The sequence below is a fragment of the Rattus norvegicus genome, chromosome 5, assembly GCF_021556685.1.
Source record: "Rattus norvegicus strain SHRSP/BbbUtx chromosome 5, alternate assembly SHRSP_T2T, whole genome shotgun sequence".
NCBI classification, from domain to species: domain Eukaryota; kingdom Metazoa; phylum Chordata; class Mammalia; order Rodentia; family Muridae; genus Rattus; species Rattus norvegicus.
Genome location: NC_141538.1, coordinates 159420121 through 159445122, shown reverse-complemented (window position 1 = coordinate 159445122; position 25002 = coordinate 159420121). Strand labels below are relative to the sequence as shown.

Below are 25002 nucleotides of genomic sequence, written 5' to 3'. Positions count from 1 at the left end.
TAACTTAGATAAACTTAGACTCACTTTTTTTCTTTTGAGATTCAAATTTTGAAAAAAAAAAAGTTTTTTTCAACCATTGCCTGCCCTAAGAAAGGATGGTTCCAAAGTACACAGTTCCGGAACTGGAGCAGGTAACGTCATTTGAACTCTCTCTCATTCAGTAAACCAGAGAGCGTGTTGACCTCAAAAAAGATGGAGATCTATCTGACTTCCTTGCCCTTTTCCAAGATGGCAGACCAGACTAGTTGCGGGCCTAGTCTGGAGCCTCTTCCGGGCTGAGTGAGGGAGGGGGCGTGGTCCATTGAGGAAAGCCCTGCGTGCCTCCGCCCGCGACCCAGCGCGCTTCAAGGCGCAGGCGCGGGGAGGGGTTGGGGGAGGAGGGAAAGCGGCGAGTAAGATGGAAGATGAGGAGGTCGCTGAGAGCTGGGAGGAGGCGGCAGACAGCGGGGTAAGGAGGAGCTGCCGCCCCGCGGCAGGGCCGGCGGACCTGGCGTGAGGGAAGCCTCCCGGGAGCGGGTCTGGGGATAGTTTTCCCCAAGGAAGGGTCTCCCACACCGGGCGGGAGGTGGAAGAGAGGCCCCCGGTCCCGGAGCGCCGCGAAGGCCTCTTAAAGGGGCCGCGTTCCATTTCTCCCTCCACCTTTGCCGGGTGCCTCTCCGCCCAGCGGTGTGCGCGTCGCTCAAGGCGCCCCACCTTCTACCCCGGGGCAACTCTCTCTAGTCCCCGCGCCCCAGGGACCATTTTAAAGTTCTTGTGCTCTGTCTGGTGAGGGAGGGGTTCGGGCGGCGTGCCTGGCTCGGAGGAAGAGCGGGAGGAGGCCCCGAGACAGCGGGGAGCAAGCAACCATGTGTCCTCTGGGACCACTGGGCGCTGGGCCGAAATCCCCCGCCACTGTGCGCCTTCCGCCCCAGTGAGCGAGCCTGGGTTTTCTCTTCCTTTCCCTTTTCCTCTTTCAGTTTTACTCCGAGTCTCCCGGGGATCTCAGCGGAGCTCCCCTAAACTCTGCAAGCATCCGCTCTTCCCCGGGACCCACCCAGAGATCTGCGCAGTGGGGCGGATCTCGGACTACGTTCGTCTGGGTGGAGGGGAGGGAAGGGAAGAAGGGTGTGATTTGTAAGATAGCCTCATGCCTGCTAGGAGAAGGGGAGATTACCGATCGGTATGATTTGGGAGTTTTTGCTTGCCTCCAAAAGTTATAGGAAATGAAAAATATTTTCCTAAGTAGGAACCTTGTCTCTTAGGTTCGTGTTTATCGTGGTAATTTCAGAGTTTGAAGTTCGACGCTAACCCTCGTGGAGACGGAAATGTCTCTTTGGTGACCATGTGTCCGCGCCTGGGCTGGGCTGGGCTCCGGTGACATTCACCTCAAAAGCTTATGCGTGGGGAGTCACATAAACAAGGATAGAGGAGGAGCTGGGTCTGTCTGCCCCTAACGCTTCTGACCAGCATAGCAGTGCTGTATCTTCACAGGAATGTTGAAACTTGGTCTCGAAGTTTTTTCCGCTAGTTCAGCATTTCTCGAAAGATTGGTGATGTTCTCCCACTTAGCATTAACGAGCATTTGAAGGAATACATTCCCCTTGAATCAAGAAAGAGTTTCTTTTGGCTTTTGGTATTTTTGAGACAAGGTCTCTATGTAGCCGTGGCTGTCCTGGAAATCAGGAAACCAGGCTGGTCTCAAAATCCAAAGATCTGACTGTCTTAGCCTCTGGCGTGCTGAAATTAAAGGCATGCGCCATCACACTCAGCAGCAAATAAGATTTTTAGGGAGTGACAAGTGTCATTTAGGTATTTATTCATCCCACCAATGTTTTCGAGTGTGTGCTGCCTGTTAGGAAATGTGTGCAATAGTGACTTATGCCAGAAAATGCACAATTTCCGGTACAGGCATTTATGGCTTGCCACTAGGAGGGAGGATTGTCACCCAGACACCCCTCTTGTCACCTCCTGCATTAAAAAAAATAGAAAAGATAAAAAAACCCACTTTTTTCTGATTTTTATGTATTTGTTATTTTATTTTTTTTGAAAAGATGGGGTTTCCTGTAACCCTGGCTGTCCTGGAATTTGCTCTGTAGACCAGGTGGTCTGGAACTCACAGAGCTCTGCCTGCTTCAGCTTCCTGAGGGCAGTGTTGGGATTGGAAGCACGCACCACTCACTATTTCTAGAGAAAGTGAGGGTGTTCATTCTCTACTCGTGGATGTGTGGGTGCTCTAGGATGCCAGAAGTCATGTGGCTGGGGTCACAGACCATTGTGAGCCATTTGATGGGAGCGCTGGGAAGGAAACCCTAGTCTGCAAGAGCAGTGCAGACTTCTTTACCCCTGAGCCATCCCTCCAGCCGCTGGCCTTCATTTTTCATATGTTTGCTTTGGTGTCTTTGAGGGGCAGGTGGTTGCTGGTGTAAACATTCTTGGCTTTACATTACCCTGTCTCCCTTCCGGTAGTGAGTTTTGAATGTGCCTGACCTCCAAAAAAGAAAGCCCTAAACAAACAAACAAACAGAAGGAAACAGGTGGAAGCAGAGGGATCAGTGACTGGGAGTTGGCTGGATGTAAAATTGAGTGTCTAGACTGCAGATCCAGAGGATCCCTGCCCTGCAGCACAGTGGCGCTGGCTCTGGCTGGGTCAGATCTGACGTCACTTTTCCCCCTTGAGTGTCTTCAAAGTTCCCGGGGTAGAGTGTGGTGTGCACTGGTGGAAGGGCTGGCTTGAAGGGTCACCTCAGGTGGATTTTAACCAGGCCGCTGCTTCGTCTGTGACTGCTTCCCTACTGTACAGTGGCTCCTTTGCGTGTTCCCTCCTGAGGGATTACAGCCACACTCTAAAGAGAGTGTAGTGTGCCTTTTGCCGAGAAATGATTCTTTAGAAATGCGAGTGGTGGGGATGTGAAAATGTTGACTTGAGTCATTGTTGATTCACACCTTACTGATAGGGAGGGAGGGCACTGAGGGTCAGACCCAGGGCCTGTGCTTGCTAAGCACAGGCACTAACTACTCTGAGGTGAGTCTTCATCTGCTTTGAACTTTGACCTGTGGCCTTTGTCCTCCTCAGCAAGTCTCTAGTGGCAACAGGAGTAGTTTGTAATTAGAAGACAGCTTCCTGCCCCAGAAAATAGATCAGCGATTGGTTTTCCAGGCAGGATTTCTCTGTGTAGTAGCTCTGGCTGTCCTGGAACTCCTTCCGTAGACCAGGGTGACCTCAAACTCAGATTAAAGGTGTGTACCACCACACTCAGCTTCGGTAGTGATGGTTTGAAGCTAGTTAAACACAGAGTTATTTAGACAAAAGAAATACATGGACAGTGACCTATCTTCCCTTGTTGATAAACCACCTCAACTAGAAAAGGGGGTGAGAGATAGAGCTAGGCTGGTGGCTGTGAGGCACTCTGACCTTTCCCAGTATCCATGAACCCCCAGAGTTTCCTTTGATATCCCCCCCAAATTAAGCAGCTAAGGGGAAGAACATGTATCTTTTCCACACTTATTGTTGTGTGTGTGTGTGTGTGCTTTGGGGAATTGGTATGCGGAGAGGTCAGAGAGCAGCTTAGAAGAATTGACTCTCCTCCCACCACATGGGTTCCCAGAATTGAACGTGCCATCAGCACCCTTAAGCTCCTTTTTAAAAGCAGGGTCTTTGTGAAGCCCAGGCTGACCTTAAACTCAGATCCTCCTGCCTCTGGGATCATAGCTGTGCGCCTCCATTATCAGTTCCCCAGCCCTTTATATGTTGCCTGCGCCAAGAATGAAACCCAGGGTCTCATATGTGCCAGGCAAGAGATTACTACTGAGCTCATTTCCAAGCCCGATAAATGTCTTCCAGTAAAAAGGTAACTAGGTAACTAGTCTTCTGGGTTGAGAATTCAAATGCATTTTTACTTTCCACTCCTGTGAGCCAGTTGTCCAGACATTGCCCTGCCAGTGATGCTTGGCCCTGTGAGAAAGCGTCCGTAGACATTGTATCAGTTGTGTGCACTGTAGAAGGTGAAGGAGTGGGTGCCATGCCTGGGACCAGGGGTCTTGTGTAGATTATGTCCACACCAGCCTTGAAAGACCAAGAGTCAAGAATAGTGGTGCACACCTGTAACCACAAGGCTCAGGACACTGAGGCCATAGGGTCATGAGTCTGAGGCCAGCCTGGGCAAGTGGGAAGACTGGGGCAGGGGGAGGCGAGGGGAAGAAAAATGAAGATTTGAAAGTCGAGCTGAATAGAGCCGCCTTGTCTGATCGCTGGGCAGGTGGTGGTGTGGCCAGCACACACATAGATGAGGCGGTGTGGAGAGCTTCCCACACTGCAAGCATTTCCTCCTGGCTGGAGACACTAAGGTTGGCAGGACGCAGTGGAAAAAGATGCAGCCAGAGAGGTTTGCAGGGGCGCTTTGAACTCGCTTCTGGAAGCTGCAACTTTGTCCTTAAAGCGGAGGAAAGCTGAATTCGCTGTCTCCCTACCTCTGTCCGACTCTAGCAGAGGCCAGGGGGAGTTGGGTTTTCATTTAAGAGATAAAATCTGTTCCTTTTCTTGGGTGGAGTGGCTGTATTCTCTAAGGTGTTTTGTTTTATTCTGTCTTCTTTTGGAGTGTGTGCAGTTGGCTGTGTAGTAGGCACAAGACAGTAGGTGAGTTAGTCTGGACACCCTGCTCTGCTGAGCCTGAAGGCCTCAGCACTGCCCTTCTTTTCACAACCCTGAGTCCTGGGATCTACAGTGTTCTCTGAAGGTTTTTTTCTCCCCAGAGCTTTTGGCCACTTGAGGCATGATGGCTGTGAGTTGGCTGAACCTGACCTCTGGAAAGAGATCTGCTTTCCTGTGGCTTCAGAGAAAGAAGGACAATGAGCTTTTCAGCAGTGGCTCTCAGTCCTTTTCACTGGGGCTGCATGGGGGCCGTGTTCTCAGCATGCTCTGGGCTCTTGAGGGAGCTGCCATGGTTGCCGTGGGCTGTAGCCTTGCTTTTCCTTCTGCAGGAGAGAAGCGTCTCTCTAAAGCTGTTGGTGAAATCCTGCAAGAGAAAGTCGCTTTTGTGGAGATGTAGTGACCCAGACATGTTCTGGGGGCCAGGCCTCTTAATAGTCCCTCCTCTAAAGGACATTGGCCCCCTCGGCGAGCAGCAGCCCTCTGATGCAGGTAGCCAGCCTCCACAAAGCACAGTTTTCTGAATGCTTTCCTCACTGGTGGGCGTTAGTTTTCTCCTGTCAAGACTGAGACTGACTTGTTGGTTTCCTAGGAGGAGATTGAGTTTAATACTTTGGTTGTGGCCAAAGTACAAAATTTTTTAAAAACTAATTTATTCTTTCTTTTTCTGGTATGAGGAATTGACCTTGGAATGTATCACTGAGCTTACAGCCAAAGCCCTCCGCTGTTGTTCTTGGGTAGTGGCGTGGGGGCCGGGAAGAGCACCACCTGGCATGCCATCAGAAGCCCTGTTAGTAACCCCAGAGATTTCACTGCGCAAAGAGTTTTAACTCTGCTAGCCTCTGACACACAGCTTCTTAACATCTCGTTCTTGCAGGCTGTTGGTTCCAAACATTAAGAAACCAGACGCCACAGAAATAGGGAACAAGTCCCATCAGTGGTTTGTGTGCACATTATCGTGTCCCATCTGCACGCAGGAAGTAAGCCATTCTGCTCCCAGAAGAGTGGTAAATGTGGACAGTAGCAGCCTTGATGCTGGGGCGAGTTGTCTGCAAGTGTGTGGAGGTCAGCTTGTCATTCTTTATGGACCTGAGAGTCAGACTTGGCCTTCGTGGCTTATGGGTCTTTGGAGATCCTCCAGCTGGCGCTTCTGCTCCTGTTGCCTGTTTGCGTGGCTCGCTGGTGAACAGACACTACCACCCTTTTCTGAAAGGGCTGAGACTGGGGCATGAGCTCACTCTAGTCAGTCTGACTGTACCTTAACTGTACCTTAGTGCTCATTGTCACCAACCTAGAGGGTAGAAGTTGCTCTGTCCCTGCTCCAAGAAAGGAAGGTCAGTTCTAGCCCCAGAACCCCTGGGTCCTGCACCTTGTTGTAGTTGTTTCCGTTTGCTTGTCAGAGCTTCAGCATGCTTCTTTTGTTGGCTCTTTGAAGTTCTCCCGTGTTCTCACCTGAGCTTGACCTGCTTCAACAGGGGTGAGCAGCTTTAACACCCACAACAGTGACTTGCCAGTGAGGTGCTGGCTGCTGGAAATCTTTTCTTTTTTTTTTTTTGGACCGAACCCAGGGCCTTGCACTTGCTAGGCAAGTGCTCTACCACTGAGCCAAATCCCCAACCCTGGCTGCTGGAAATCTTAAACAAGACAGTCCTTTATTTTGTCTCGCTGTGTAGCCCAGGTGGGCCTTGAACTTGTGATCCTTCTGCCTCAGCCTTCCTTCATCTGGCTTGAAATACCTTTTTTTTTTTTTTTTTTTTTTAAAAGATGTGTTTATTTAATGTATATGAGTACACTGTCGCTGTCCTCAGACACACCAGAAGAGGGCATCAGATCTCATTACAGATGGTTGTGAGCTACCATGTGGTTGCTGGGAATTGAACTCAGGACCTCTGGAAGAGCAGTCAGCGCTCTTAACCATTGAGCCATCTCTCCAGCCCTGAAATACCGTTTTTAACACTTGACCTGATGAAAGAGAGATAGAAATATTTTTTGCTCATGATTAGGTTTGAGTGCCTTCCTGTGGGTCCTGGTTGCTCTCTCTTCTGGACCCTCTTTGTCTTGTGACTCATTTGTGTTCACTTCTGCCTGCTGAAGTGATTGATTCTAAGCTGGACTTGATAAGCGCACCCTTGGGTCAAATACAATTGGAGGTGTTGTGATTGTAACTTGATTCAGTCTCCAAAGCCCACCCACTTGTCAGTTTCTCTGGGAGAAGTGGAGATGCCTCCTTAGGAAGAATGGATTCTTCACCCCCAGTGTGGCCACAGAAGCCACTTAGCCTGGGGGTTGGTGCCAGGTCTGATCTGGGGCAGCTAGCTTCCTTCCTCCTCTTAGCTTCCTTCTCGTTTGTAAACCTGAAGGCCTAGAGGCTGGAGAGTGATGGTGTGAGGGCTGTGCTCTGGGTGTGTGTGTGTGTGTGTGTGTGTCTCCAAACCCTGGGGGCTCACAAGTCCTGAGACTGTCTAGGGGTTCTCTTGCTCCATGTTTTTGAGTACTAATGTACAGTTGCCCAGTGCTGTGTGAAAACCAAACTAGTAAAACAATGAAGAAAAGCAAACCCACAAAGCGGAGTGCTAGAGACTTTGCCCTGTTTTATTTGACCTGCATGGATTCCCTCCCACACTTAGCCATGAAGTGTCCAAAGGCAAACATTCCATTGTGTCAGGGCTGCAATTGGCAGTTTCTGAAGACCTCAGCTGGGGTCCTTTTAAATTACTGGGTCTGGTTTCTGCTGAAGAGAGATTTCCTTTTGCTGCTGCCTGGCTGGCCATGAAGTCATCCGGCCCTTTCTTAACAAACCTGGGCTCACGGGAACCTGCCTGGTGCAGAAGCCGGTTGGTTCCATCCTTTGTCAAGTTGTCTCTTGAGTGTGCCGCAAGACTGATTTGCACCTATGGTTGCAGCAGGGATTGGAGATGGTGACCAGAAGATGTGCCACATACAAGACTGCAGACCCTGCTGTCCCACCGAGGAGTACATACACTTGGTTCACATGCCTAACAGAGAATATTGAACAGTCTCATCCAGGCCTGCTTCATGTTCTGCCTCTGAGCTGCACCCCCAGCAGCCTTAGCTCCAGTTTGAAAGTGTGTAGTCACTTCCTTGGACACTGACAAGCCCAGTTGATCCTGGCTCCAGTCCACACTGGAACTGTGTTGTGACATAACCTCTCAGAATTGGTTCTCTTCCATCTGTAAAACTGGGGCAGCTCCAGAATTGCTCCATGAGGACTGTTAGCAGATTGGTGTGTAGGGCATTGTTTTTAGGCTCCTGGGCCCAGTGTGACGTGTCTGCTCACAAAGCTCTGTTGGTGACATCCCCGGCATATGTTTTATACAAACGCTTGACCGAGAAAGGCAAATGGATTTAGAGGCACAGGAAGCACGAATGGCTGGGGCAGAGTACGTTTTTTGTAAAGCTAGGTCTGAGAAGGTCAAAGGTAAAAGGACTGCTATGATGGCAAGACACCTGAAACTCTGGTTTGGAGAGGCTGAGGCAGAAGGGGTGTTTTAAGTTCCAGAGAGCCAGGTGGATCTCTGAGTTTAAGGCCAGCATGGTCTACATAGCCAGTTCCAGGACAGCTAGCACTATGTAGAGACCCTGTCTTAAATAACCAAAACCAAAATTACCAGGACAAAATAAAAGATGAGAGTTCAGGATAGAAATAGTTGTGCCCCACCAGTGCATTCCAGGCAGGGGACATTGAGTGTGGTTGGAGGCATTGAGGCTGGAGCAGAATTGTGTTTGTCTGAGGAACAATGGAGGCTCATGTGGCGGCTAAATGGGGAGGGAAAGTAGCCCATGAGGTCAAAGGCACTGGGGCTCCAGATTTGGTGGGGACATTAGGTGTGGTACTGCCTTGCAGCAGGAAGCCACAGTCAGTTTTAAGGCTCACTCTGCCTTCCATGGAGAATTCAGGTGGAATGGGCAGGAGCCAGGGTTTGTTGATGACTTGAACCACCACTGTGAAGAAAGTTTAGTGTGTATTTTGAAAGCAGAACCAACCAGTAGTTGTAGTACTAGGCCAAGACTTTGGCCTGAGCTGCTGCAAGTCTGTGTTGCTGTGATGGTGGAAGAAGCAGGCTTGGGTGGGCAGAGTCTTACGTTTATACCTCCTAAGAGTGGGAGAGCCCATCTGCCCTATAAATATCTGTCAGCGTTTGTAAAGTTCTGGACCTAGATGAGTAGATGAGGTATAGCCACTGTAACAGGTGTCTGTATAATCCCAGCATTTAGGAGGCTGAGGCTGAGGCTACCGTGAGTTTAAGATCTGTCTCCCCTACAGGCAAGGCCCTATCTCAAAAAGAAACCAATTCAGGGTCAGTGAGAAGGCTCAGTGGTTGAGGCAAGTGGTAGGGTAGAAGGTGAGAACCTCTAACCTCCACCTGTGTAAGATAAATAACCATAATTAAAACAAAGAAAGGCAGGCAGGCACAGTGGCACAGGCTCTTAATCCCAGCACTTGACAGGCAGAGGCAGGAGGACAGCCAGAGTTACATAGTGAGATCCATCTTGAAATAAAACAAACAAGCAAACAGATAAATGAAAGAAGCCAAGCCCAAGGAGGATGTAGCAGAGGGGTCTGAACTTTGGGACCTCCAGCCTTCAGAGGTCAGGAGAGCAAAGGAACCTGCCTATTAGGGGAGGGGTCAAGAGGGTGAGAAAGAGTCTCTGGGGGCAGAGACAGGCTCTGAAGAGTAGTATATGGGTCAAGAAACAGCTCTTCAGGAAGAAGCTGTGGATAGTCAGTGCTTCTGGGAGGCTGAGGGATTGAGAATTCAAAATCTATGAGTCTGGCAGCTATGCACTCCGTGGCTGAGTAGGAATTCGGCTTGACTGAAGCCAGGCAGGGCCTACACCAGCAGTGGGTACCTGGGAAGTGCTGCTTGCTTTAGGCAGATCTGTGGCCTTCAGTAAACAGTGCCCTCCCCTTGTGGTGGACCGTATCTTATACTGTTAGACTGTAAAGCCACGTTCAGAGGAAAGTACTTGTGAGCCACGGGAGTCTGTCTGTCTGATATGTTTTGAAACATCTCTCTATTATATTCTTCTAGCTGTCTAGAAACTTGTTAATTAGACCAGGCTTGTCTTGCCTAGATCACCTGCCTCTGCCTCCTCGGTACTAGGATTAAAGGTGTGTGTCAACCATTCCTGGCATTTGTTTGTTTGTTTATTTATGGTTTTGAGACAGACTTATATAGCCCTGGAACTTGCCGTGTAGACCCGGTTGACCTTAAACTTATAAGGCACCTACCATACCCAGCCTAGTAATTTAAATTTTACTGTATATATCAAAAGTAATAATATTCCATCATGTAATCCATGTTAAAGATTTTTAAATATGGAGCTAGAACTGACTCAGTGGCACTTGCTCTTGCAGAGAACCTAGGTTCAATTCCCAGAACCCATGTGGTGACTCACAATAGCCTGTAAGTCCTGTTCAAGGGATCTGATGCTCTTTTCTGGCCCCACAAGCACCAGACACCTGGATGGTAGATAATACCATGTAGGTTCTCAAATGTATAAAATAAACAAAATTTAATTTTTTAATCATTAGAATATTATAACTATACTAATTCACATTCTGAATTAAGTGGGAAATCTGGTGTGCATTTGGCACTTAATAGTGACCTCAGTGTGGCCCCCCGTTTAAGAGGTGTATAACTAGATCTAGGGCAGGGGGGAGTGTCAGAGTGCTCCCCAGTACCAGGTTAGAGCAGACACCCTGAGAGCTGATTGTGCCTTGGTGGGAAGGGGGTTTCAGGGAAACCTTCCCCTGACAGCTAAGGAAACTTGTTCTGCAGTGGCACCCTTGGGGAGGCGTCGTCTCCTCTACTTTACCTCTATTAATCTTTTCATCCTCTTCCCAGTTTCTTGAGCTCCTTTTCTCCTTGCTTCTATCTGATCCATGTGCTGTGCATTACATGGCAGGGTCACTTGCTATGCACAGGTTTTGCCACAGCACACAGCTTCTGTGGTTTGCTCATGTCTCCCACTCTCTGGCTCTGCCCAGCAGCCTAGCTGGCCTGCTCACCTCCAGGCCCCAGGACCGACGACATCTGCTGCAGCAGGTTTTCCACAAATGATGCTCCCCAGCTCTCTCCCTCCTTAGGGAAGCAGGGTGGACTCAGAGGGAAGGCACTGACAAAGCCTAGACTTCCTCAGAGGGGACCGATCCTGTGACCTGTGGTGACCCACTTAATTAACTCTCCAGAAGTAACAAAGAAGGGAGGGAGGCTTTGTGGGGAACGGAATGGAAACAGGCTCACTCAGTCAAAGGCAAACAGTGGCCATCTCTAATCCTCTCTGGATGCTTTGATTTGATGGATGCTTGAACTTAGCCATATGTAGTTTGACTTTTCCCCACAAGTGAGCTTTTGTAATATTTTTTTAAAAGGCATCAAAACCACATACATCAGTATTTATAATTTAGACCATTTGGACCTTTGCTTAATTTTTGAACCCGATGTGCCAGAATTTTGGGTACTTCCCCAGGGATGGGGCTGCCAGAGTAAGTAAAATGAACAGGGGCCGCTGCTGGCCGACATGTAGAACTGTAGGACTGCATGCAGGACGGGCTCTGCAGGTGTTTGGAGAGCTCTGTGGGTTGCACATTTGCACTAGAGATGCTCCTTTAAGGGCACCACAACCTTCTTGTGATTACAAATGGGTTACACATGGGTTCTTCCTTATGAAGTTGTTGACTTCAGATTCATAGTAGTCCTCCTGCCTCGGGCTCTCATATCCTAGGAGTTTAGCCATGAGCCATCTGAGTTTATGAATTCCTTTGCTTTGTCCCTAAGTGAGATTGAGGACCTCAGGAAGAGCCGGAATCCTGCCCAGGTTCCTGGGAACCATGACATGCCATGACATACCATGACCAGGGACACAGTTCTGTTGAATTCTAACACTGGCCACCCTGAACCAGGGACATGGGTACCTATGTCTGTTGTGGCCTGTAACTAGCTACATAGACCAGGCTGCCCTAGAGCACACAGACGTCCGCCTACCTCTGCTTCTCCAGTGCTAGGATTAAAGGCAATACCAGTCCAGCCCTGTTGTTCTTTACATCTCGCCTCACACATCCGGTTCCCTAGCCCTGCCTGGTCAGCTCGGAGACGTGCTTCCTGTCCGCCCAGCTGTGGAACGTACTCACTGTGTGAGAGAAAGCCAGAAACTGACAGACAGGTAGAAGTTATCTGAGAAGAGTTACTTACTACCTATATTGCCAGTAAAAAGGGGATCTTTCTAATCTAGGGCCAGAGTTTCTTTGGAAGCAGTTTATGGGGCTGTTCTGGGTTAGGTTGGTTGCAGTAATCACGAGAGAAGGTCCTGTTAGCTCTGCACTAGGTTGAGGCAGCTACCGTCTTGGCTGGACACTGAGGCAGGGGGGGTGGAGAACTGGCAAGAGCAGTTCAAGCTCCTGAAAGGACAAGCCACTCCCTCCTACCCTTGTGGACTAAGTGGGGAGCTTACTCACCGTCTCCTGTGTGCGTGGCTCAGGGCTCCATCCCTAGGTTAACCAAAGAGGAGACCGGGCTTCCCATCTAAGGTGCACTGTGGCGGTCTCCATGCTGCACTTCACACCGAGACCATACGAGCATTTTGTCTGTATTTATGTGTGCATACTAGAATAGGGCATTGATTGGATCCCATGCGACTACATTGTAGATGGTTGTGAGCTGTCACGTGGGTGTTGGGAGTCAAATCCATGACCTGGAAGAGCAGCCAATGCTCTTAATCACAGAGCCATCTCCCCAGCCCCCCATCCATCCATCCATCCATCTATCTATTTATTTATTTATTTAGCGTTTTGAGACAAGGTTTCTCTGTAGCCCATCACTGCCTGGCTCCCCCTTTTATTTTTTAAGATTTATTACTTGTATGTGTGTGTATCTGTGTAACCAGTATGAATACATGCATCCTGGTGCCTACAGAGGTCACAAGAGATCTTCAGATCCCCTGGAATTAGAGTTTCAGGCAGTTGTAAACCACCTGATGTGGATACCAGAACTCGGCCTCCTCGAGAGCAGCTGGCACTCTGAAGCGCCACGCAGTCTCTAGCCCAGTTTTAATTTTGTGAGGTCTTGCCATGAGGACTGGCTGGGAACTTATGGCAACTCTTTCTCCTCCCAAGCCCAGCGCTGAAATTACACATTGTGCCCCTGTGTCTGGTCCACAGCCTCTACCTTATGCCTTCTGTGAGACAGGCTCTCTAAACCTGGAACTCACCATATCAGCTGGACTAGCTGCCCAGCAAGCCCCTAGGATCTGACCATCTCCACCCCCTGGGACTAGGGTATAGGCTTGTAGCACTGCCTGACTTTGTCTTGAGTGCTAGGGATTGGAACTCAAATCCCCAGTTTACCCATCAAGCCATCTCTACAGCTCATTGGGGGGTGTTTGTTTGTTTGCTTTCTTTGTTTTGTTTTTCTGATTTAGGATCTTGTAGCCCAGCTTTACCTGGGACTCACTATGTGGTCTAGGCTGACCAGTAACTCATGAGCATCTGACCTCAGCCTGTTCAGTGCTAGGATTGCAAGCATAGGCTTGCCATACCTGGCTCTGGCCACCTCTTAATGTTACAGGAGCAAACCTTGGGTCTTAATTGTCCTTTCCTTTCACACAGACCTGGTCCCATTTGTCTCCCTTGTTCCTACACAGGTAATGACCGGTTCATAAACCCACATGGTAGGGAGAGAGGAGAGAAGGGAAAAGAGACTATCCTGGAGATAGTCTCTGCCTTTTGCACGTGCTCCATGACAAGCATGTGCACACAGTAAATGTTAAGCTTTTAAATCTATTTATCGGGGTTGGGGATTTAGCTCAGTGGTAGAGCGCTTGCCTAGGAAGCGCAAGGCCCTGGGTTCGGTCCCCAGCTCCGAAAAAAAGAAAAGAAAAAAAAAATCTATTTATCAAGACAAAGTCTTATTTATTACTTACACTTGGCTCTCATGGAACTTGCCGTGTAGACCAAGCTGGCTCACCTGTTTCTGACTGTGACTAAAGATGTGTGCCACTCTGCCAATTATTATGTGTGTGGGTGTCTTTGTCGGTGTGTTTGTACACTGTGCACACCTGGTACCTGTGGAGAGCAGAAGGAAGGGGACATTAGATCCCCTGGGACAGTTGGAACCTGTCGTGCAGGTGCTAGGAATTGAACCTGGACTGTGGATGAGCAGCCAGGGCTTTAACAGTGGAAGCATTGCCTTTCCATCCCCACCCCTCACCCCTCTCAAACCCACCCCCAGCTTCCCAGGACACGGTCCATGCAGGCGAAGCACACGAAAAACTAACAATAAGAAGGTAGGCTATGTGAGGCCCTTCCATAGCCTTGCCCTCCTCGAATGATCCTTTCCCCTTCATGCTCTTGCCTTCCACCACAGCTTCCAGCCAGGCTTTCTACAAGCATCATTGTGAGGTTAGAGAGCGTCAACAGCCAGAGAAGCTGTGCTACCCTTCAGAGGAGCAAACTTGGAGATGGTGGTGTCTGCTTTCACTCACCTGGGGGTGTAGACACTCGATTACCTCCCAAAGGACCATCCTGCCCAAACATCTGCCTCCGGACCAGGCTTCCCCTTTGTCTGCCTTTGTTACTCTTCGGCCAGGGAGCAGCCTGGGTTTTGTTCTTTTCATTGTCTCTGAGACCCGGTTGCCTTGTGTAGGCTGCATTACTTCTAGGTTGTTCCGCCTTTGAAATCTTTTGCTTTATCCGTGGAGAAACTGACCCAAGGAAGAGCCAGAACTCAGCCCGCCTCAGCCTCCGCCTTAGCCTCCGCACACTGGCATCACAGGCGCGCTCAGCGCTCACTGCGGAAAGCCTGTCAGCATGCGGGATTCGGGTTCGGCGCTGATCTTTGACATGGGTGTGGACCCAGAGAAAAGGAATCCACTTCACTCTCCAGAGCAGTCTCCTCTCCTGCCACCAGAGACCTCTCCAGGGGAAGGCACAGCACCACAGACGACCGTCAGCTCACATGCATGTTCATACTCTCCTTGTCCTGGGTCTACTCAGAGCAGGGTCAGAGCTGCAGGTTTTATTGCCCTAGCCACAGTGACATTGACACTGTGACAGAGGCTGGTGACATTGTTTAAATGAAGGAAGGAGGGACGGAGGGAGGGAGGGAGAGAGGAAGAGGTAGTTTGGTCCTTGCTGTTAGCAGGGCCCTCCAAGCTCATTCTTCCCCATGTGACCCAACAGATAGGCCTGTGTCTCTGGAGGAGACCTGCTTGTTCTTCTTGTACCTGGGCTCAGTTTCCCAGAATGAGCAAGCAGACTGACAGACACTTGGTGCAGGGCCCTCCCTCTCCAGCTGCGTGCAGAGTGGGCTCCCTTCTCACTGTCCTGAATAGCCTGTGGACAGTTAGCTCCACTCCACCAGAGCAGCTCAGCTTGATGTGTCACTCTGTGACCTGACAGGAGTCCCCACCCCCACCTTGGCTCCCCTGCCTGACAGTATGGCTGTTATGACAGTTTTAGTTCTTGCAGTGCCAGTGATGTGACTTGGGGAATGACCACATCAAATCTAAAGACCTTCCCAGCCAGCAGCTCGCCTCAGTGTCGGGGTATTACTTTAAAGAAACAGCAATATGGGGTTGGGGATTTAGCTCAGTGGTAGAGCGCTTGACTAGCAAGCGCAAGGCCCTGGGTTCGGTCCCCAGCTCCGGACCAAAAAAAAAAAATAAAAAAGAAACAGCAATACTGTATGCAGCATGTGCTAATTATTACAAAATGGGACAGAGTTTACTCAGAGCTAGCTCCTTATGTCCTCTGGAAGGCTTCTTTCTATGCAGGTCTGTGTGCAGGTACTGGGCAGTCCGATGACTTTCCTGTAGCCCTAGAGAAGAAGGAAGCTCGGTTCCATCAGGGTGTCTGAGCAGCTTGTGTCTGTCTGGACCCTGTGACCTTTGTGGTGATAGGAAAGTAAGAATCACCTGATTCAGATTTTTCCCCTGTAATAACTATGAGTTGAGAATTTCTTAAAATAGTGTGCTAAGTCTTGTCATCCAAGCCGTGGCAGTAGCCTGTCCCTGTCTTTAGTTGTGATCTGCCACCCCTTTGTTGCCCCAAATTTGTCCCTGCAAATAAAGCTGCGCTCCTACCTTGGTTGTTGCAGGTGCTGGCTTTCAATCCTGTTTGAAAGTTAAATTTCACAGATGCTGAAGTGGTTAAGATGGAGAGACTGGAATCAGCAGGGGGAGTTAGCAAAGGAAGCTTGGGACTGGAAAGGTGGCTCTGCGATTAAGAGCACTTTCTGCTCAGCCATGAAGGCCAAAGTTCAAATCCCAGCACCCACACTAGGCAGCTCACAAACATCTAAGTGCAGCTGCATCGTCTGTCTGGACTCCACGGACACCAGCACATGTCTGCACAGACACTGAGACACGCTGGCACCCACAAATAAAGAGGTTGCTTGTGAGAAAGCAGGAGGAATAGGCAGGCATTAGGCTAGTGTAAGACATTTGGATTTGCCCTTGAACTGACATGGTTCTGCGGGAGTGAGGCTTGGTGTAGGATCAGTGTGTTTGTCAGAAGCGTTCTCGCTACTTTCTTACTGCTGTGCATGTCTTCTGTGTATGCATTGACTTTCATGGCACAGCTGTGCTCCAGCCGGCACGGGGCGGAAGGTTTTCCCGCCTTTCCAGGTGCCCCGGAGACTTGCTGTGCCTCCCGAGCACAGTGTGTTGTGTTGCCCGAAATGAGAGGCAATGCTCAAACTTAAAGGTAGCTTCAGGCAGTATAATTTTGTTTTGTTGGAAGAGACACAAATTAGGAAAGAACCTTCTAGAAAACACTTAAAGAAAGTTGGCCTGATTGTCTCTGACTCTCTACCAGTGGATTGAACGCCAGGTTCACTTCATGATGATCAGCTGTCTGTGCTAAACACTGTTTCTCTCCCTAGGCAATCGTTAGGTGAGCCAGGGAAGCTTTAGACGGATGGGACTGGCCAGCTTGAACTGTCTCCACACGACTTTAGCACATAGTGCTGAGCAGAGCACAGCAGTCCTGTATTACAGGGCACTTAAGAGTACTCCGTCTCCACCCAGGAACAGCCCCCACTGCCACCCTCCACTGTGGTCACAACCAAAAAAGTGTCTTGACCTTGCCAGATCCCCTGCCAGCGAAGTAGCCAGTGGCCACTCTTGAGGGAGCCGTTTGCTGAGTACATAGCCCTTCCCCTCCAGGAACTGGCTGCTCTCTGGTTGTCAGAGGGAGGGACTGACACAGCCTGGGGATTAAGACTTTGTGCTCTCACTGCAGGCATCTGGAGTTCCTCTCGCTAGGTAGAGGCTGCCACAGGCTCAGGTGCTGGGAGTTGAGCTCCTCCATGTATTGATGAGTCTCACCTGCTCTTCCTCAGGCTCGTTTCTTACCTTTCCTACAATAGTGACTTTGTGACAGCTCTGGTGAGAACTCTTTCCTCTGCTTCACCTTCAGATTCCATGGAGACAAAGAGCAGGCTTCTTGCCCTAAGTGCTGGCCACGGAAAGCTCATGTGCTAGATTATGAACTAGTTGACACACGTGGCTATGAGGGGATGTAAAAGGGAGAGCTAACCACCAGGGGGCAGGCACTCAACGCACTGTGGGATCTGAGAAGAGGAGGAGGAGCTCCTGGGTCTGAGGAGGCTGAGGAGGCTGCAGACAGGTGGGGCCTGGGCACTGACAGCTCAGTCCTGTTCTAGTGCAAACAAGGAGGGTAGATTCGGGGGATGGGAGAGGCAGAGCTCAGATGTGGTCCCTTGAGCACTTGAGTTGGGAGGTGGCTTGGTTAGCTGTGTGTTGAGAAAGTTGGAGTGAGTCTGAAGGAGACAACAGGAGACTGGCTGGAGGCTGTGCAAAAAATAAAAAACCCACTTGACGATGATCTCCAGAGCTGTTGCTGTGCTCGTGGGGCTAAGGGGAGATGGACCTTCAAAGGGAGCCAGGTCCCCAAACCTCAGGGCTGTTTGAAGGGCACAGCCAAGTCCCTGACAAGAGAGAAAACACTGCCCTTAGTTTGGAAAAATAAAGACTTAAGGTTTTATTTGAGAGAGATTTTTTTTCCACTTTTATATACATTTTTTTCCTCTAGGAAATAGACAGACGGTTGGAAAAAAAACTGAAGATCACACAAAAGGAGAGGTAAGGCTGTTGTCTGGCGTGAGGGCTCGTGCTCTCTGCCACTGGAGAGCTGGGCAGGCCGGGCAGGCCGTGTTCTCCAGCTGGCTGGTAGCCTTAGGTGTTAGGTTCCTGGGCAGCTAGCACTTCCTCCCAGTAGGCGGGCCATGAGGACACTGGATGGAGGCTTTGAGGTGAGACTGTTGCAGCTGTCTCCGCCTCACTGGACCCTTGTCTGATGGAAAGAGGGAGGTGACAAGATTTGGGTTTATGTGTGGCTGTGCCCAGTGGCTCCAAGGTGTGGGTAGTTGTTTCTCCTATGGTATTGGTGTCTTTTGTGACATGAAGAGCCTGTGTCCTTGATGGCTTGGCAGCTTAGGGTATTATGAGAATATCTTGGAAGAGAAGATTCTAGGAAGTTCTTTGGAGATCTTTAAGGATTGTTTTCTCACCATTGTGTAGCACGGTTAGTGGGTTTCAGAGGGTGATTTTGGGCTTAGGTAACCCAGGAACAAGCAACAGAGAACTGACTAATTCCTCCCCCAGGGGATTCTGGGAGTCTACACTCCCTGCTGTTGTGATCAGACTACTGGCTTCTGCAGATTCCCAGGAGCTACTCCCCAGGGCCCCAGACCCTTTCCCTGTCATCCCCACACACCTAGGGCCTTTGTATCTGGTACAGAGCATGTAGCTTCCACCCTCCTGACAGTTGAGGCTCTGGCATTTGTCTGGATGGTTGTGAACAGGAGCTGGGGAAGCACCGGTGGCTGGTGAAGGTGTTCTCGCCTTGCTCCTGTTCTCATCTGGGGCTTCTGTGTGCTCCCTCCCTGTGCTGCTGGTCCTCTTTGTGTTTGGGGAGTTTGACCTCTGCTGTGGCCACCTGGCATTGATGTGCACGTCTCCCAGCCTTGGACAATGCTTCTCTTCTGAGCATTGCTAAGCAGTTTCATCCTAGCCCCGCCGCTGCCCGTTAGAGCAGAGAGCCCCAGTAAGGGAGACTTCTCTGCTCAAAGGCTCTTGTGTGGCGGTAACTTGCTGGTCTGGTGTAGCCTGTCTCTTGAGAGGCACAGGTCACTTGCCAGAAGGCAGAGAGAGTTTGGTAAATCTTGTCTTGCTTGTTGCCAGGTTGAGTGGCACGGCAGGTAACTGTGTATTGTCTCATTTCGAGCACATGCTGTGGGAGACCTGGGCTGAGGGGCTCCCCGTTCACCAACCTCCTACACTCTGGTCTCTGTAAGGAAGCTGGGGTTTTCATCAAAGTCACTGAATTTTGGGTGTGAAATGTTTTGGCCTCGAGGGCAAAATGGTGCTTGCTGGGTCTGTTATGCACGTGGAGAGGAAGTCCCAGGACCACGGGGTGGTGACCTGCAGGCTTAGATCTCTGGAGTACTTGCTGGAGGCAAGGCTGCTGTCCTGCCTGATGAGTGGGAGTCCAGTTGTCTGGTCCTAGGCCAGGTGAAGAGTTAGTAGGAAGGGAGAAGACAGCGAGGAGGGTGTGGGGCTCAGATGGGCCTTCTGCTCACTGTGGGATTTATGAAGCTGTGTTTGCTCTTTGTCAGCAGGAAATCCAAATCTCCTCCCAAAGTGCCCATTGTGATTCAAGACGATAGCCTTCCCACGGGGCCCCCTCCACAGATCCGCATCCTCAAGAGGCCCACCAGCAACGGTGTGGTCAGCAGCCCCAACTCCACCAGCAGGCCAGCCCTTCCTGTCAAGTCCCTAGCACAGCGGGAGGCAGAGTACGCAGAGGCTCGGAGACGGATCCTAGGCAGTGCCAGCCCTGAGGAGGAGCAGGAGAAACCCATCCTCGACAGGTGAGTGTAGGTGCCAGCAGTGGCAAGGGAGGACCAGCCTGCTGGGCACCTTTATGTGGGTTCTGGGAATCGAACTGAGGTCCTTAGCTTAAGAGCCAAGCACTGGAGTAGCAGAGTTTTCTCCATCCTAGGGCACTGTCAGGTGTTAAGTGTGGTGGCCGATGGGCTTTGAGTCAGGCTCTGTCACAGGTTACAACCACTTAACCTGATGGCAGATCTCAGAAGTAGGGGTGGGGTCATTCGAAGCCTTGCCCACCAGCGTTGAGTGAGCAAATGACTGTGAGGTGCTGAATTCTGCCCAGGCCCCAGAAAAGCCCAGTATCGTTGCCTGGGTCTCCAGCAGCCCCATGCCAGTGACTTTTGCAGTAATTGTTACTTGTGTCTTTTTTCAATTTTCTTACTCTTTTTAGATTTTTAGATTTGTATTGTGTTACTTTCTGATGAAATAGTAATTGTTAAACATACCTTTAGGCAGTGGTTGCACACACCTTTAATCCCAGCACTCAGGAGGCAGAGGCAGTTAGACCTCTGTTAGTTTCAGGCCAGCCTGGTCTACATAGTGAGTTGTCCAGGACAGCCAGAGCCACAGAGAAACCTGGCCACAACAAAAAGGCTCCTGCCTTTGGGGACTGGAGATGCGGCTCAGTCAGTGGGGTGCTTGCTGTCCTGAGGACCTGCGTTAGGATCCCAGCACCCAGCTCCAAGCTGGGCTCAGGCTGCCAGGCCTGCCGGTTACCGGAGTTCAGTTTCTGGAACCCTCACAGTGACAGTGGAGGTACTTGTGCTTTGGGGTGCGCATGTATTACGTACAATAAGTTTTAAAAAGTTTTAAGTGTGGATGGGCTGGAGAGATAGTTCAGCGGTTAAGAGCACTGCTTGTTCTTCCAGAGGTCCTGAGTTCAATTCCCAGCAAGCACCTGGCGCTCATGACCATCTATGATGAGATCCAGTGCCCTCTCCTGGCATCATGAGTGCATGTACATCCATGCAGACAGAACACTGCACGTAATAAATGAGGACGATGTGGTTGAAGATTGAGATGCTGGTGCCGGCACACACAAGCCTGGTTTTTGTTTTTGATACAGGCTCTCATATAGCTTAGGCTAGCCTCAAACTCAGAGTTGTAGAAATAACCACCTTGAATGCCAATCCCTCTGCCCTACCTCCTGTCTGCTGGGCTTACAGCTGTCCTCTCGCCTGCAGGGGCTGCAGTCAAACCTAGGGCTCTCTATATGCTGGCAGGCACTGCGCTGAGGCACAGGGCCAACCCATAATTTTGGTGTTTTGAGGCACTGTTTCACCCTGTAGCCTGGGCTGGCCTAGCAGTTCTCCTGCCTCAGCTTCTCTGATGGTAAAGTGACAGCCACACCACAATAGACTCTTCTTTCTTTTCCCCCCATTGTTGAGGACTGCACACTTAGGTGCAAACCTGTTAAGCAAGCAGCCAGCCTCTGAGCGTAACCCAGTCCTCTAGTTTTGAGGGCTTTCTCTGGCTATTCTTTCCCGAGACAGGGTCTAGCCCTGATGTAGACCAGGCTGGCTGTGAACTCACCTGCCTCTGCCTCCCAGGTTCGGGATTAAGATTAAAGGCCTGCACCACCATGCCTGGTTTGCTTTTGGCTTTTTGAAACCAAGTTTTTACACAAGCTGGCGTAATTCACCGTGTAGCCTAGGCAGCTTCGCACTCGGGTCCTGCTGCCTCCCTTGCACTGTTACGGGCAGGTGCCGCCATGTCTAGTGCCGTCGTTGTTTTGAAGGAACGTCCGTTGTGTTCTCTCCTCTTAGTCTGCACCTGTCTGGAGTGGGAAAGTCCATCTCCTTCTGTCTTCTCTAGTACTAGGAGTCAGCAGCTAGCCTCGTGGTTTGGAGGGAAACAGGAGTCAGCCAGGTGGGTGCAGCTCACTCCTGAGCTCATGGCTAGGGGCCCAACCCTGGAACAGTCTGCCTGCCTACAGATAAGCAATGGCACCTGAAGGGCGGCTGCTGACCGCTTCCTCCTTCCCACCGGAGCTGTCAAAGTGGGAAGTGCATGCCCTAGCCTGTTTGTCAAAGCAGGCACAGCAGCTCAAGTCAGCTGCTATCCCCAGCCTCAACCATGGGTTGATTTTAAGGTTCAGGGACTTCAGGCTGGGGCGTGGCTCCATAGTGCCTGCACTATAAGATAAGCATGAGGACCCCAGTTGAATCTCCAGCACCCACATAAAATCCAAACAAGGCTACAAGTGACTGTATCCCTGGCACTGGGGGGCAGCGGGCGTGGGGGGGGTATGGGGGACAGCGGGCGTGGGGGTACCTAAATTGATCCCTGGTGAGTTCTAGGTTCAGTGAAAGACCCTGTCTTGAAGAAGTGGAGAATAGAGGATGGTACCTGATGGTCTCTGGCCACACATATGCACCTATGCACGTGTGTCCCACACTCAGTGTGGCAGACACAAATGAATCTGGGCATCTTCTCTGTCCTCAAAGCCTTCCTTTTATCTTCCTTTAGGCCAACCAGGATCTCCCAACCCGAAGATAGCAGGCAGCCCAGTAATGTGATCAGACAGCCGTTGGGTCCTGACGGGTCACAAGGCTTCAAACAGCGCAGATAAATGCAGGCCAGAAAGGCTGCTGCCGCCGCCGCCGCCACCACCACCACCACCGCCTCCTGGATTGTCTGCCATGGGTCGCACTGCTGTGGCAGACGTCTGGACTTGAGCAGAGGGAATAACCTGACTTACTTGCACTGTGATCCCCCTTGCTCCGCCCACTGTGACCTTGAACCCCATGCACTGTGACCTCTGCCTCCCCCCCTTCCCACTGTGATTGGCATGTTGACAAGGGCTGTCCCAAGTCAATAGAAAGGGAAAGGGTGGGGATTAGGGGAGGATTAGGGGAACCTACCAAGGACTCAGAGTAGAGGGTCAGACAGTGCCACTTGGCCGCTTGGGGTAAAGCCAGTGCCAGCAATAACAGTTTATCATGCTCATTAATTTGGGATTTCAAAACACAAATGAGAACTCCCCCACCCACCCCAAGTGCATGTCGCCATCACTTAAAGTAAGTTCCATTGAAAATATCCTTACTTTTTTTTTCTTCCTATTTTTGTTTGTTTAATACAAATACCTGATTTGCAAGAAAAAGTGCATGGAAGGGGTTTAGCAGTTTAATGAATTTTTAATTGAGAAAGGGTAGTTTAGTAGTCACTTAAAAGATGTTTCTAGGAAATTTGCTAGAAACATTAACCAATAGGATTTTGATGAGCTTAGCTTCTGTATTCCTACTGCCACCCAGAAGAGAGGCCGGGCTCGGGAGCCCCCCATAGATGAGCATCTGTGCCTAAGTCATCTTCCTCCAGCTAAGTCCCAGCTAAGTCACATAGAGATAGCTCAGAGAACCTGGGGGAGGGGCTGACCCCACGTTAGTATTGTGAGAGATGGGGAAAGTGGTGAGCTTCCCCTTCCCACACCCCTCAGGGTGGGCTGGCCCCCTACCAGCCAGGTTTGCTGCTTCTCGAGGAGGGCACAGAGTGACTCTGGGCTCAGCAAGGCAGTGGTGACACTTGTCCAGTGTTGGCTGTCAGCCCAAGCCCAGGAGAGAGTCTGGCTCCAGAACTCCAGGCCTCTGCCTGGAGAGCTCAGAAGGTAGAGAGGCCTGTCCCTTCCAGCAAGACTGGATGGAACGCTTAAGGACCTGTGGCGTGCCACGTCTATGGACAGTCCCGGCTCAGGGGCTATACAGGAGCATAGCCTGGGTGAAATGAGTGGACGAGAGCAGCTGGGGAAGCATCGGAAAAAACTGCATTGCAAAGGCAGATGGCCAACAGGTTCCTCAGACAGTTTCCTCAGAGGGCTCAGCTGCCCTTCCCTTAGCAGAGCAAGGCTGACATGAAGGCCATTTGTGTTCCCGAGCCTGGAGGTTTGCTTTGGCTCTTGGTGGGAGAGGCTTGAGAGGGCGGCTGTGTCCCGATAGGTGCTCTCTGGCTTTGTAGTCTCTTCCAATGCACTTCGCCTTATCCCTCAGCCAGCCTGACAGCCTCCCCTCTCCTGACCAGCACTCAGGTTTGGGAGTGGGTGGTGTGGTGTGGGATTAGGGCAGCCATAGCAGCCAAGGTGTTGAGTTTTGCAGGATCATACTGCCTTTGGTTCCTCTGGCCTGTGCCCTGTAGCAATGGCCCACATCACCTTCCCCTTGGGAAGAGCCCTTCCCCAACACAGCCCTAGACCTGCCTGAAACCAGGGGCCATCTGTGAGTGAGCTGGAACAGAGCCTCAGCAGGAGGGCTGCTAGCTCAGCGTCTAGGGCCCGCCCACAGGGGCTAGTGGTTTTGGTTGAAGGACAGACTGTCCTTTCTCTGGAGAAGGGTGCAGAACCCTGCTTGCCTGGTCCCCTCTAGTGGAAGCCAAGGGCAGGCAGCATCTGCACATGGAGAGTGTGCAAGAGTGGCTCTCCCATCCCAGTCTGGCCAAAGGAGGCCCCGCCCACAGTGCCCCTGCACCTCCCAAGCCCACCAGCAGTCATGCATTTGGCCTTCTAGATGGAGAGGTGGCCGGGCAAGACTAAAGGAAGGAAGGAAAGAAGGAAAACAGACTGGTGTTGGGGGTGGGGGGCGCGGGAAACGGTTTGGATTTTGTGTGTGTGTTTGTGGGGTTTATTTTTGTGTGTGTGTGTTTTCCATTTTTTGTAGTTGTCTATAACTCCATAAGTGCTTTTTTTTTTCTTTTTTCTTTTTTCTCTCTTTCTGTCTTTGAGTAAGTTGCAGGCTTTGGCTTGGAAATCCCCAGGGGGATGAAGGGCAGGACCCTGAGGCTGCTGCCCCTTTGTCTGCCTTCGTGGTACTGTCCCTTCCCCCAGCTCTTCCTGGACCCCATGAGCCAGGCCTCAGCCCTTCCAGCTAACCGCTTCCCATGAGCCACTACTCTGATGTCAGCCTATAACCAAAGGAGCTGGGGGTCCGGGTCTGGTGACCAGCCCTTCTCAGTCCCCTCAATCAGGGTGCTCCCCACCTGCAGGCAGGAGGCAACACCCTATCTGCTGCCATCAGCCCCTTCCAGAGCCCACCTGTCCCGCCCAGCCCTGTCCTGCCCTGCCATACCCTGCTCTGCCCCATCTGGGGGTGCTGTGCTCAGGGATGGGCCGGCAGGGCTGATCCAGTCTCCCTGGTAAGCAGAGACTCAAGAAAACCTCTGGGGTCCTGCTTCTGGTCATATGACCCAGGGGGCGGGCCCTTGGGCACCTGTACAGAAGGGACTGGGAGGGAGGGCCGCACCCTGCAGTCTTGCTCTGCTGGTGTAGCAGGCAGCTCCTCACCCTAACCCCCACCGCGGGCTCCTGAGTCGGCAGATTAAGCATTTTATAAATTGTATTTTAAATACATGTTTTAAACTTGTCAGACACTTGTCCTCATTTCTGGCTTCCTACCTCATACTGTGGCTGCTTGTCCGGCCCTGAGGGCTCCCTGCTCTGGCAGAGGTTGAGGTTTCTG

General features: G+C 50.9%; 1 protein-coding gene across 5 annotated transcripts; it reads left to right on the top strand.

Annotated features, from left to right (window-relative positions):
• The first annotated feature begins 370 nt into the window (after positions 1-370).
• Szrd1 (SUZ RNA binding domain containing 1) lies at positions 371-24909 on the top strand. 5 transcript variants are annotated; one of them, XR_015620033.1, is made up of 5 exons: positions 371-448; positions 17700-17749; positions 19288-19539; positions 21325-21427; positions 22028-24909. XR_015620033.1 is itself a non-coding variant. In XM_087550729.1 (4 exons), the coding sequence occupies exons 1-4, from the start codon at positions 398-400 to the stop codon at positions 22128-22130; spliced, it is 456 nt and encodes a 151-aa protein (XP_087406855.1). In that variant the 5' UTR covers positions 371-397; the 3' UTR covers positions 22131-24909.
• Positions 24910-25002: the final 93 nt, after the last annotated feature.

Bases quoted from the DNA above. Each gene is read 5' to 3' on its own strand.
- Szrd1 (XM_087550729.1), top strand. From the start codon at position 398: ATGGAAGATGAGGAGGTCGCTGAGAGCTGGGAGGAGGCGGCAGACAGC. The intron at 449-17,699 runs GTAAGGAGGAGC...TTTTTCCTCTAG, and splicing joins AGGAGGCGGCAGACAGCGGG to GAAATAGACAGACGGTTGGA. The intron at 17,750-19,287 runs GTAAGGCTGTTG...CTTTGTCAGCAG, and splicing joins AAGATCACACAAAAGGAGAG to GAAATCCAAATCTCCTCCCA.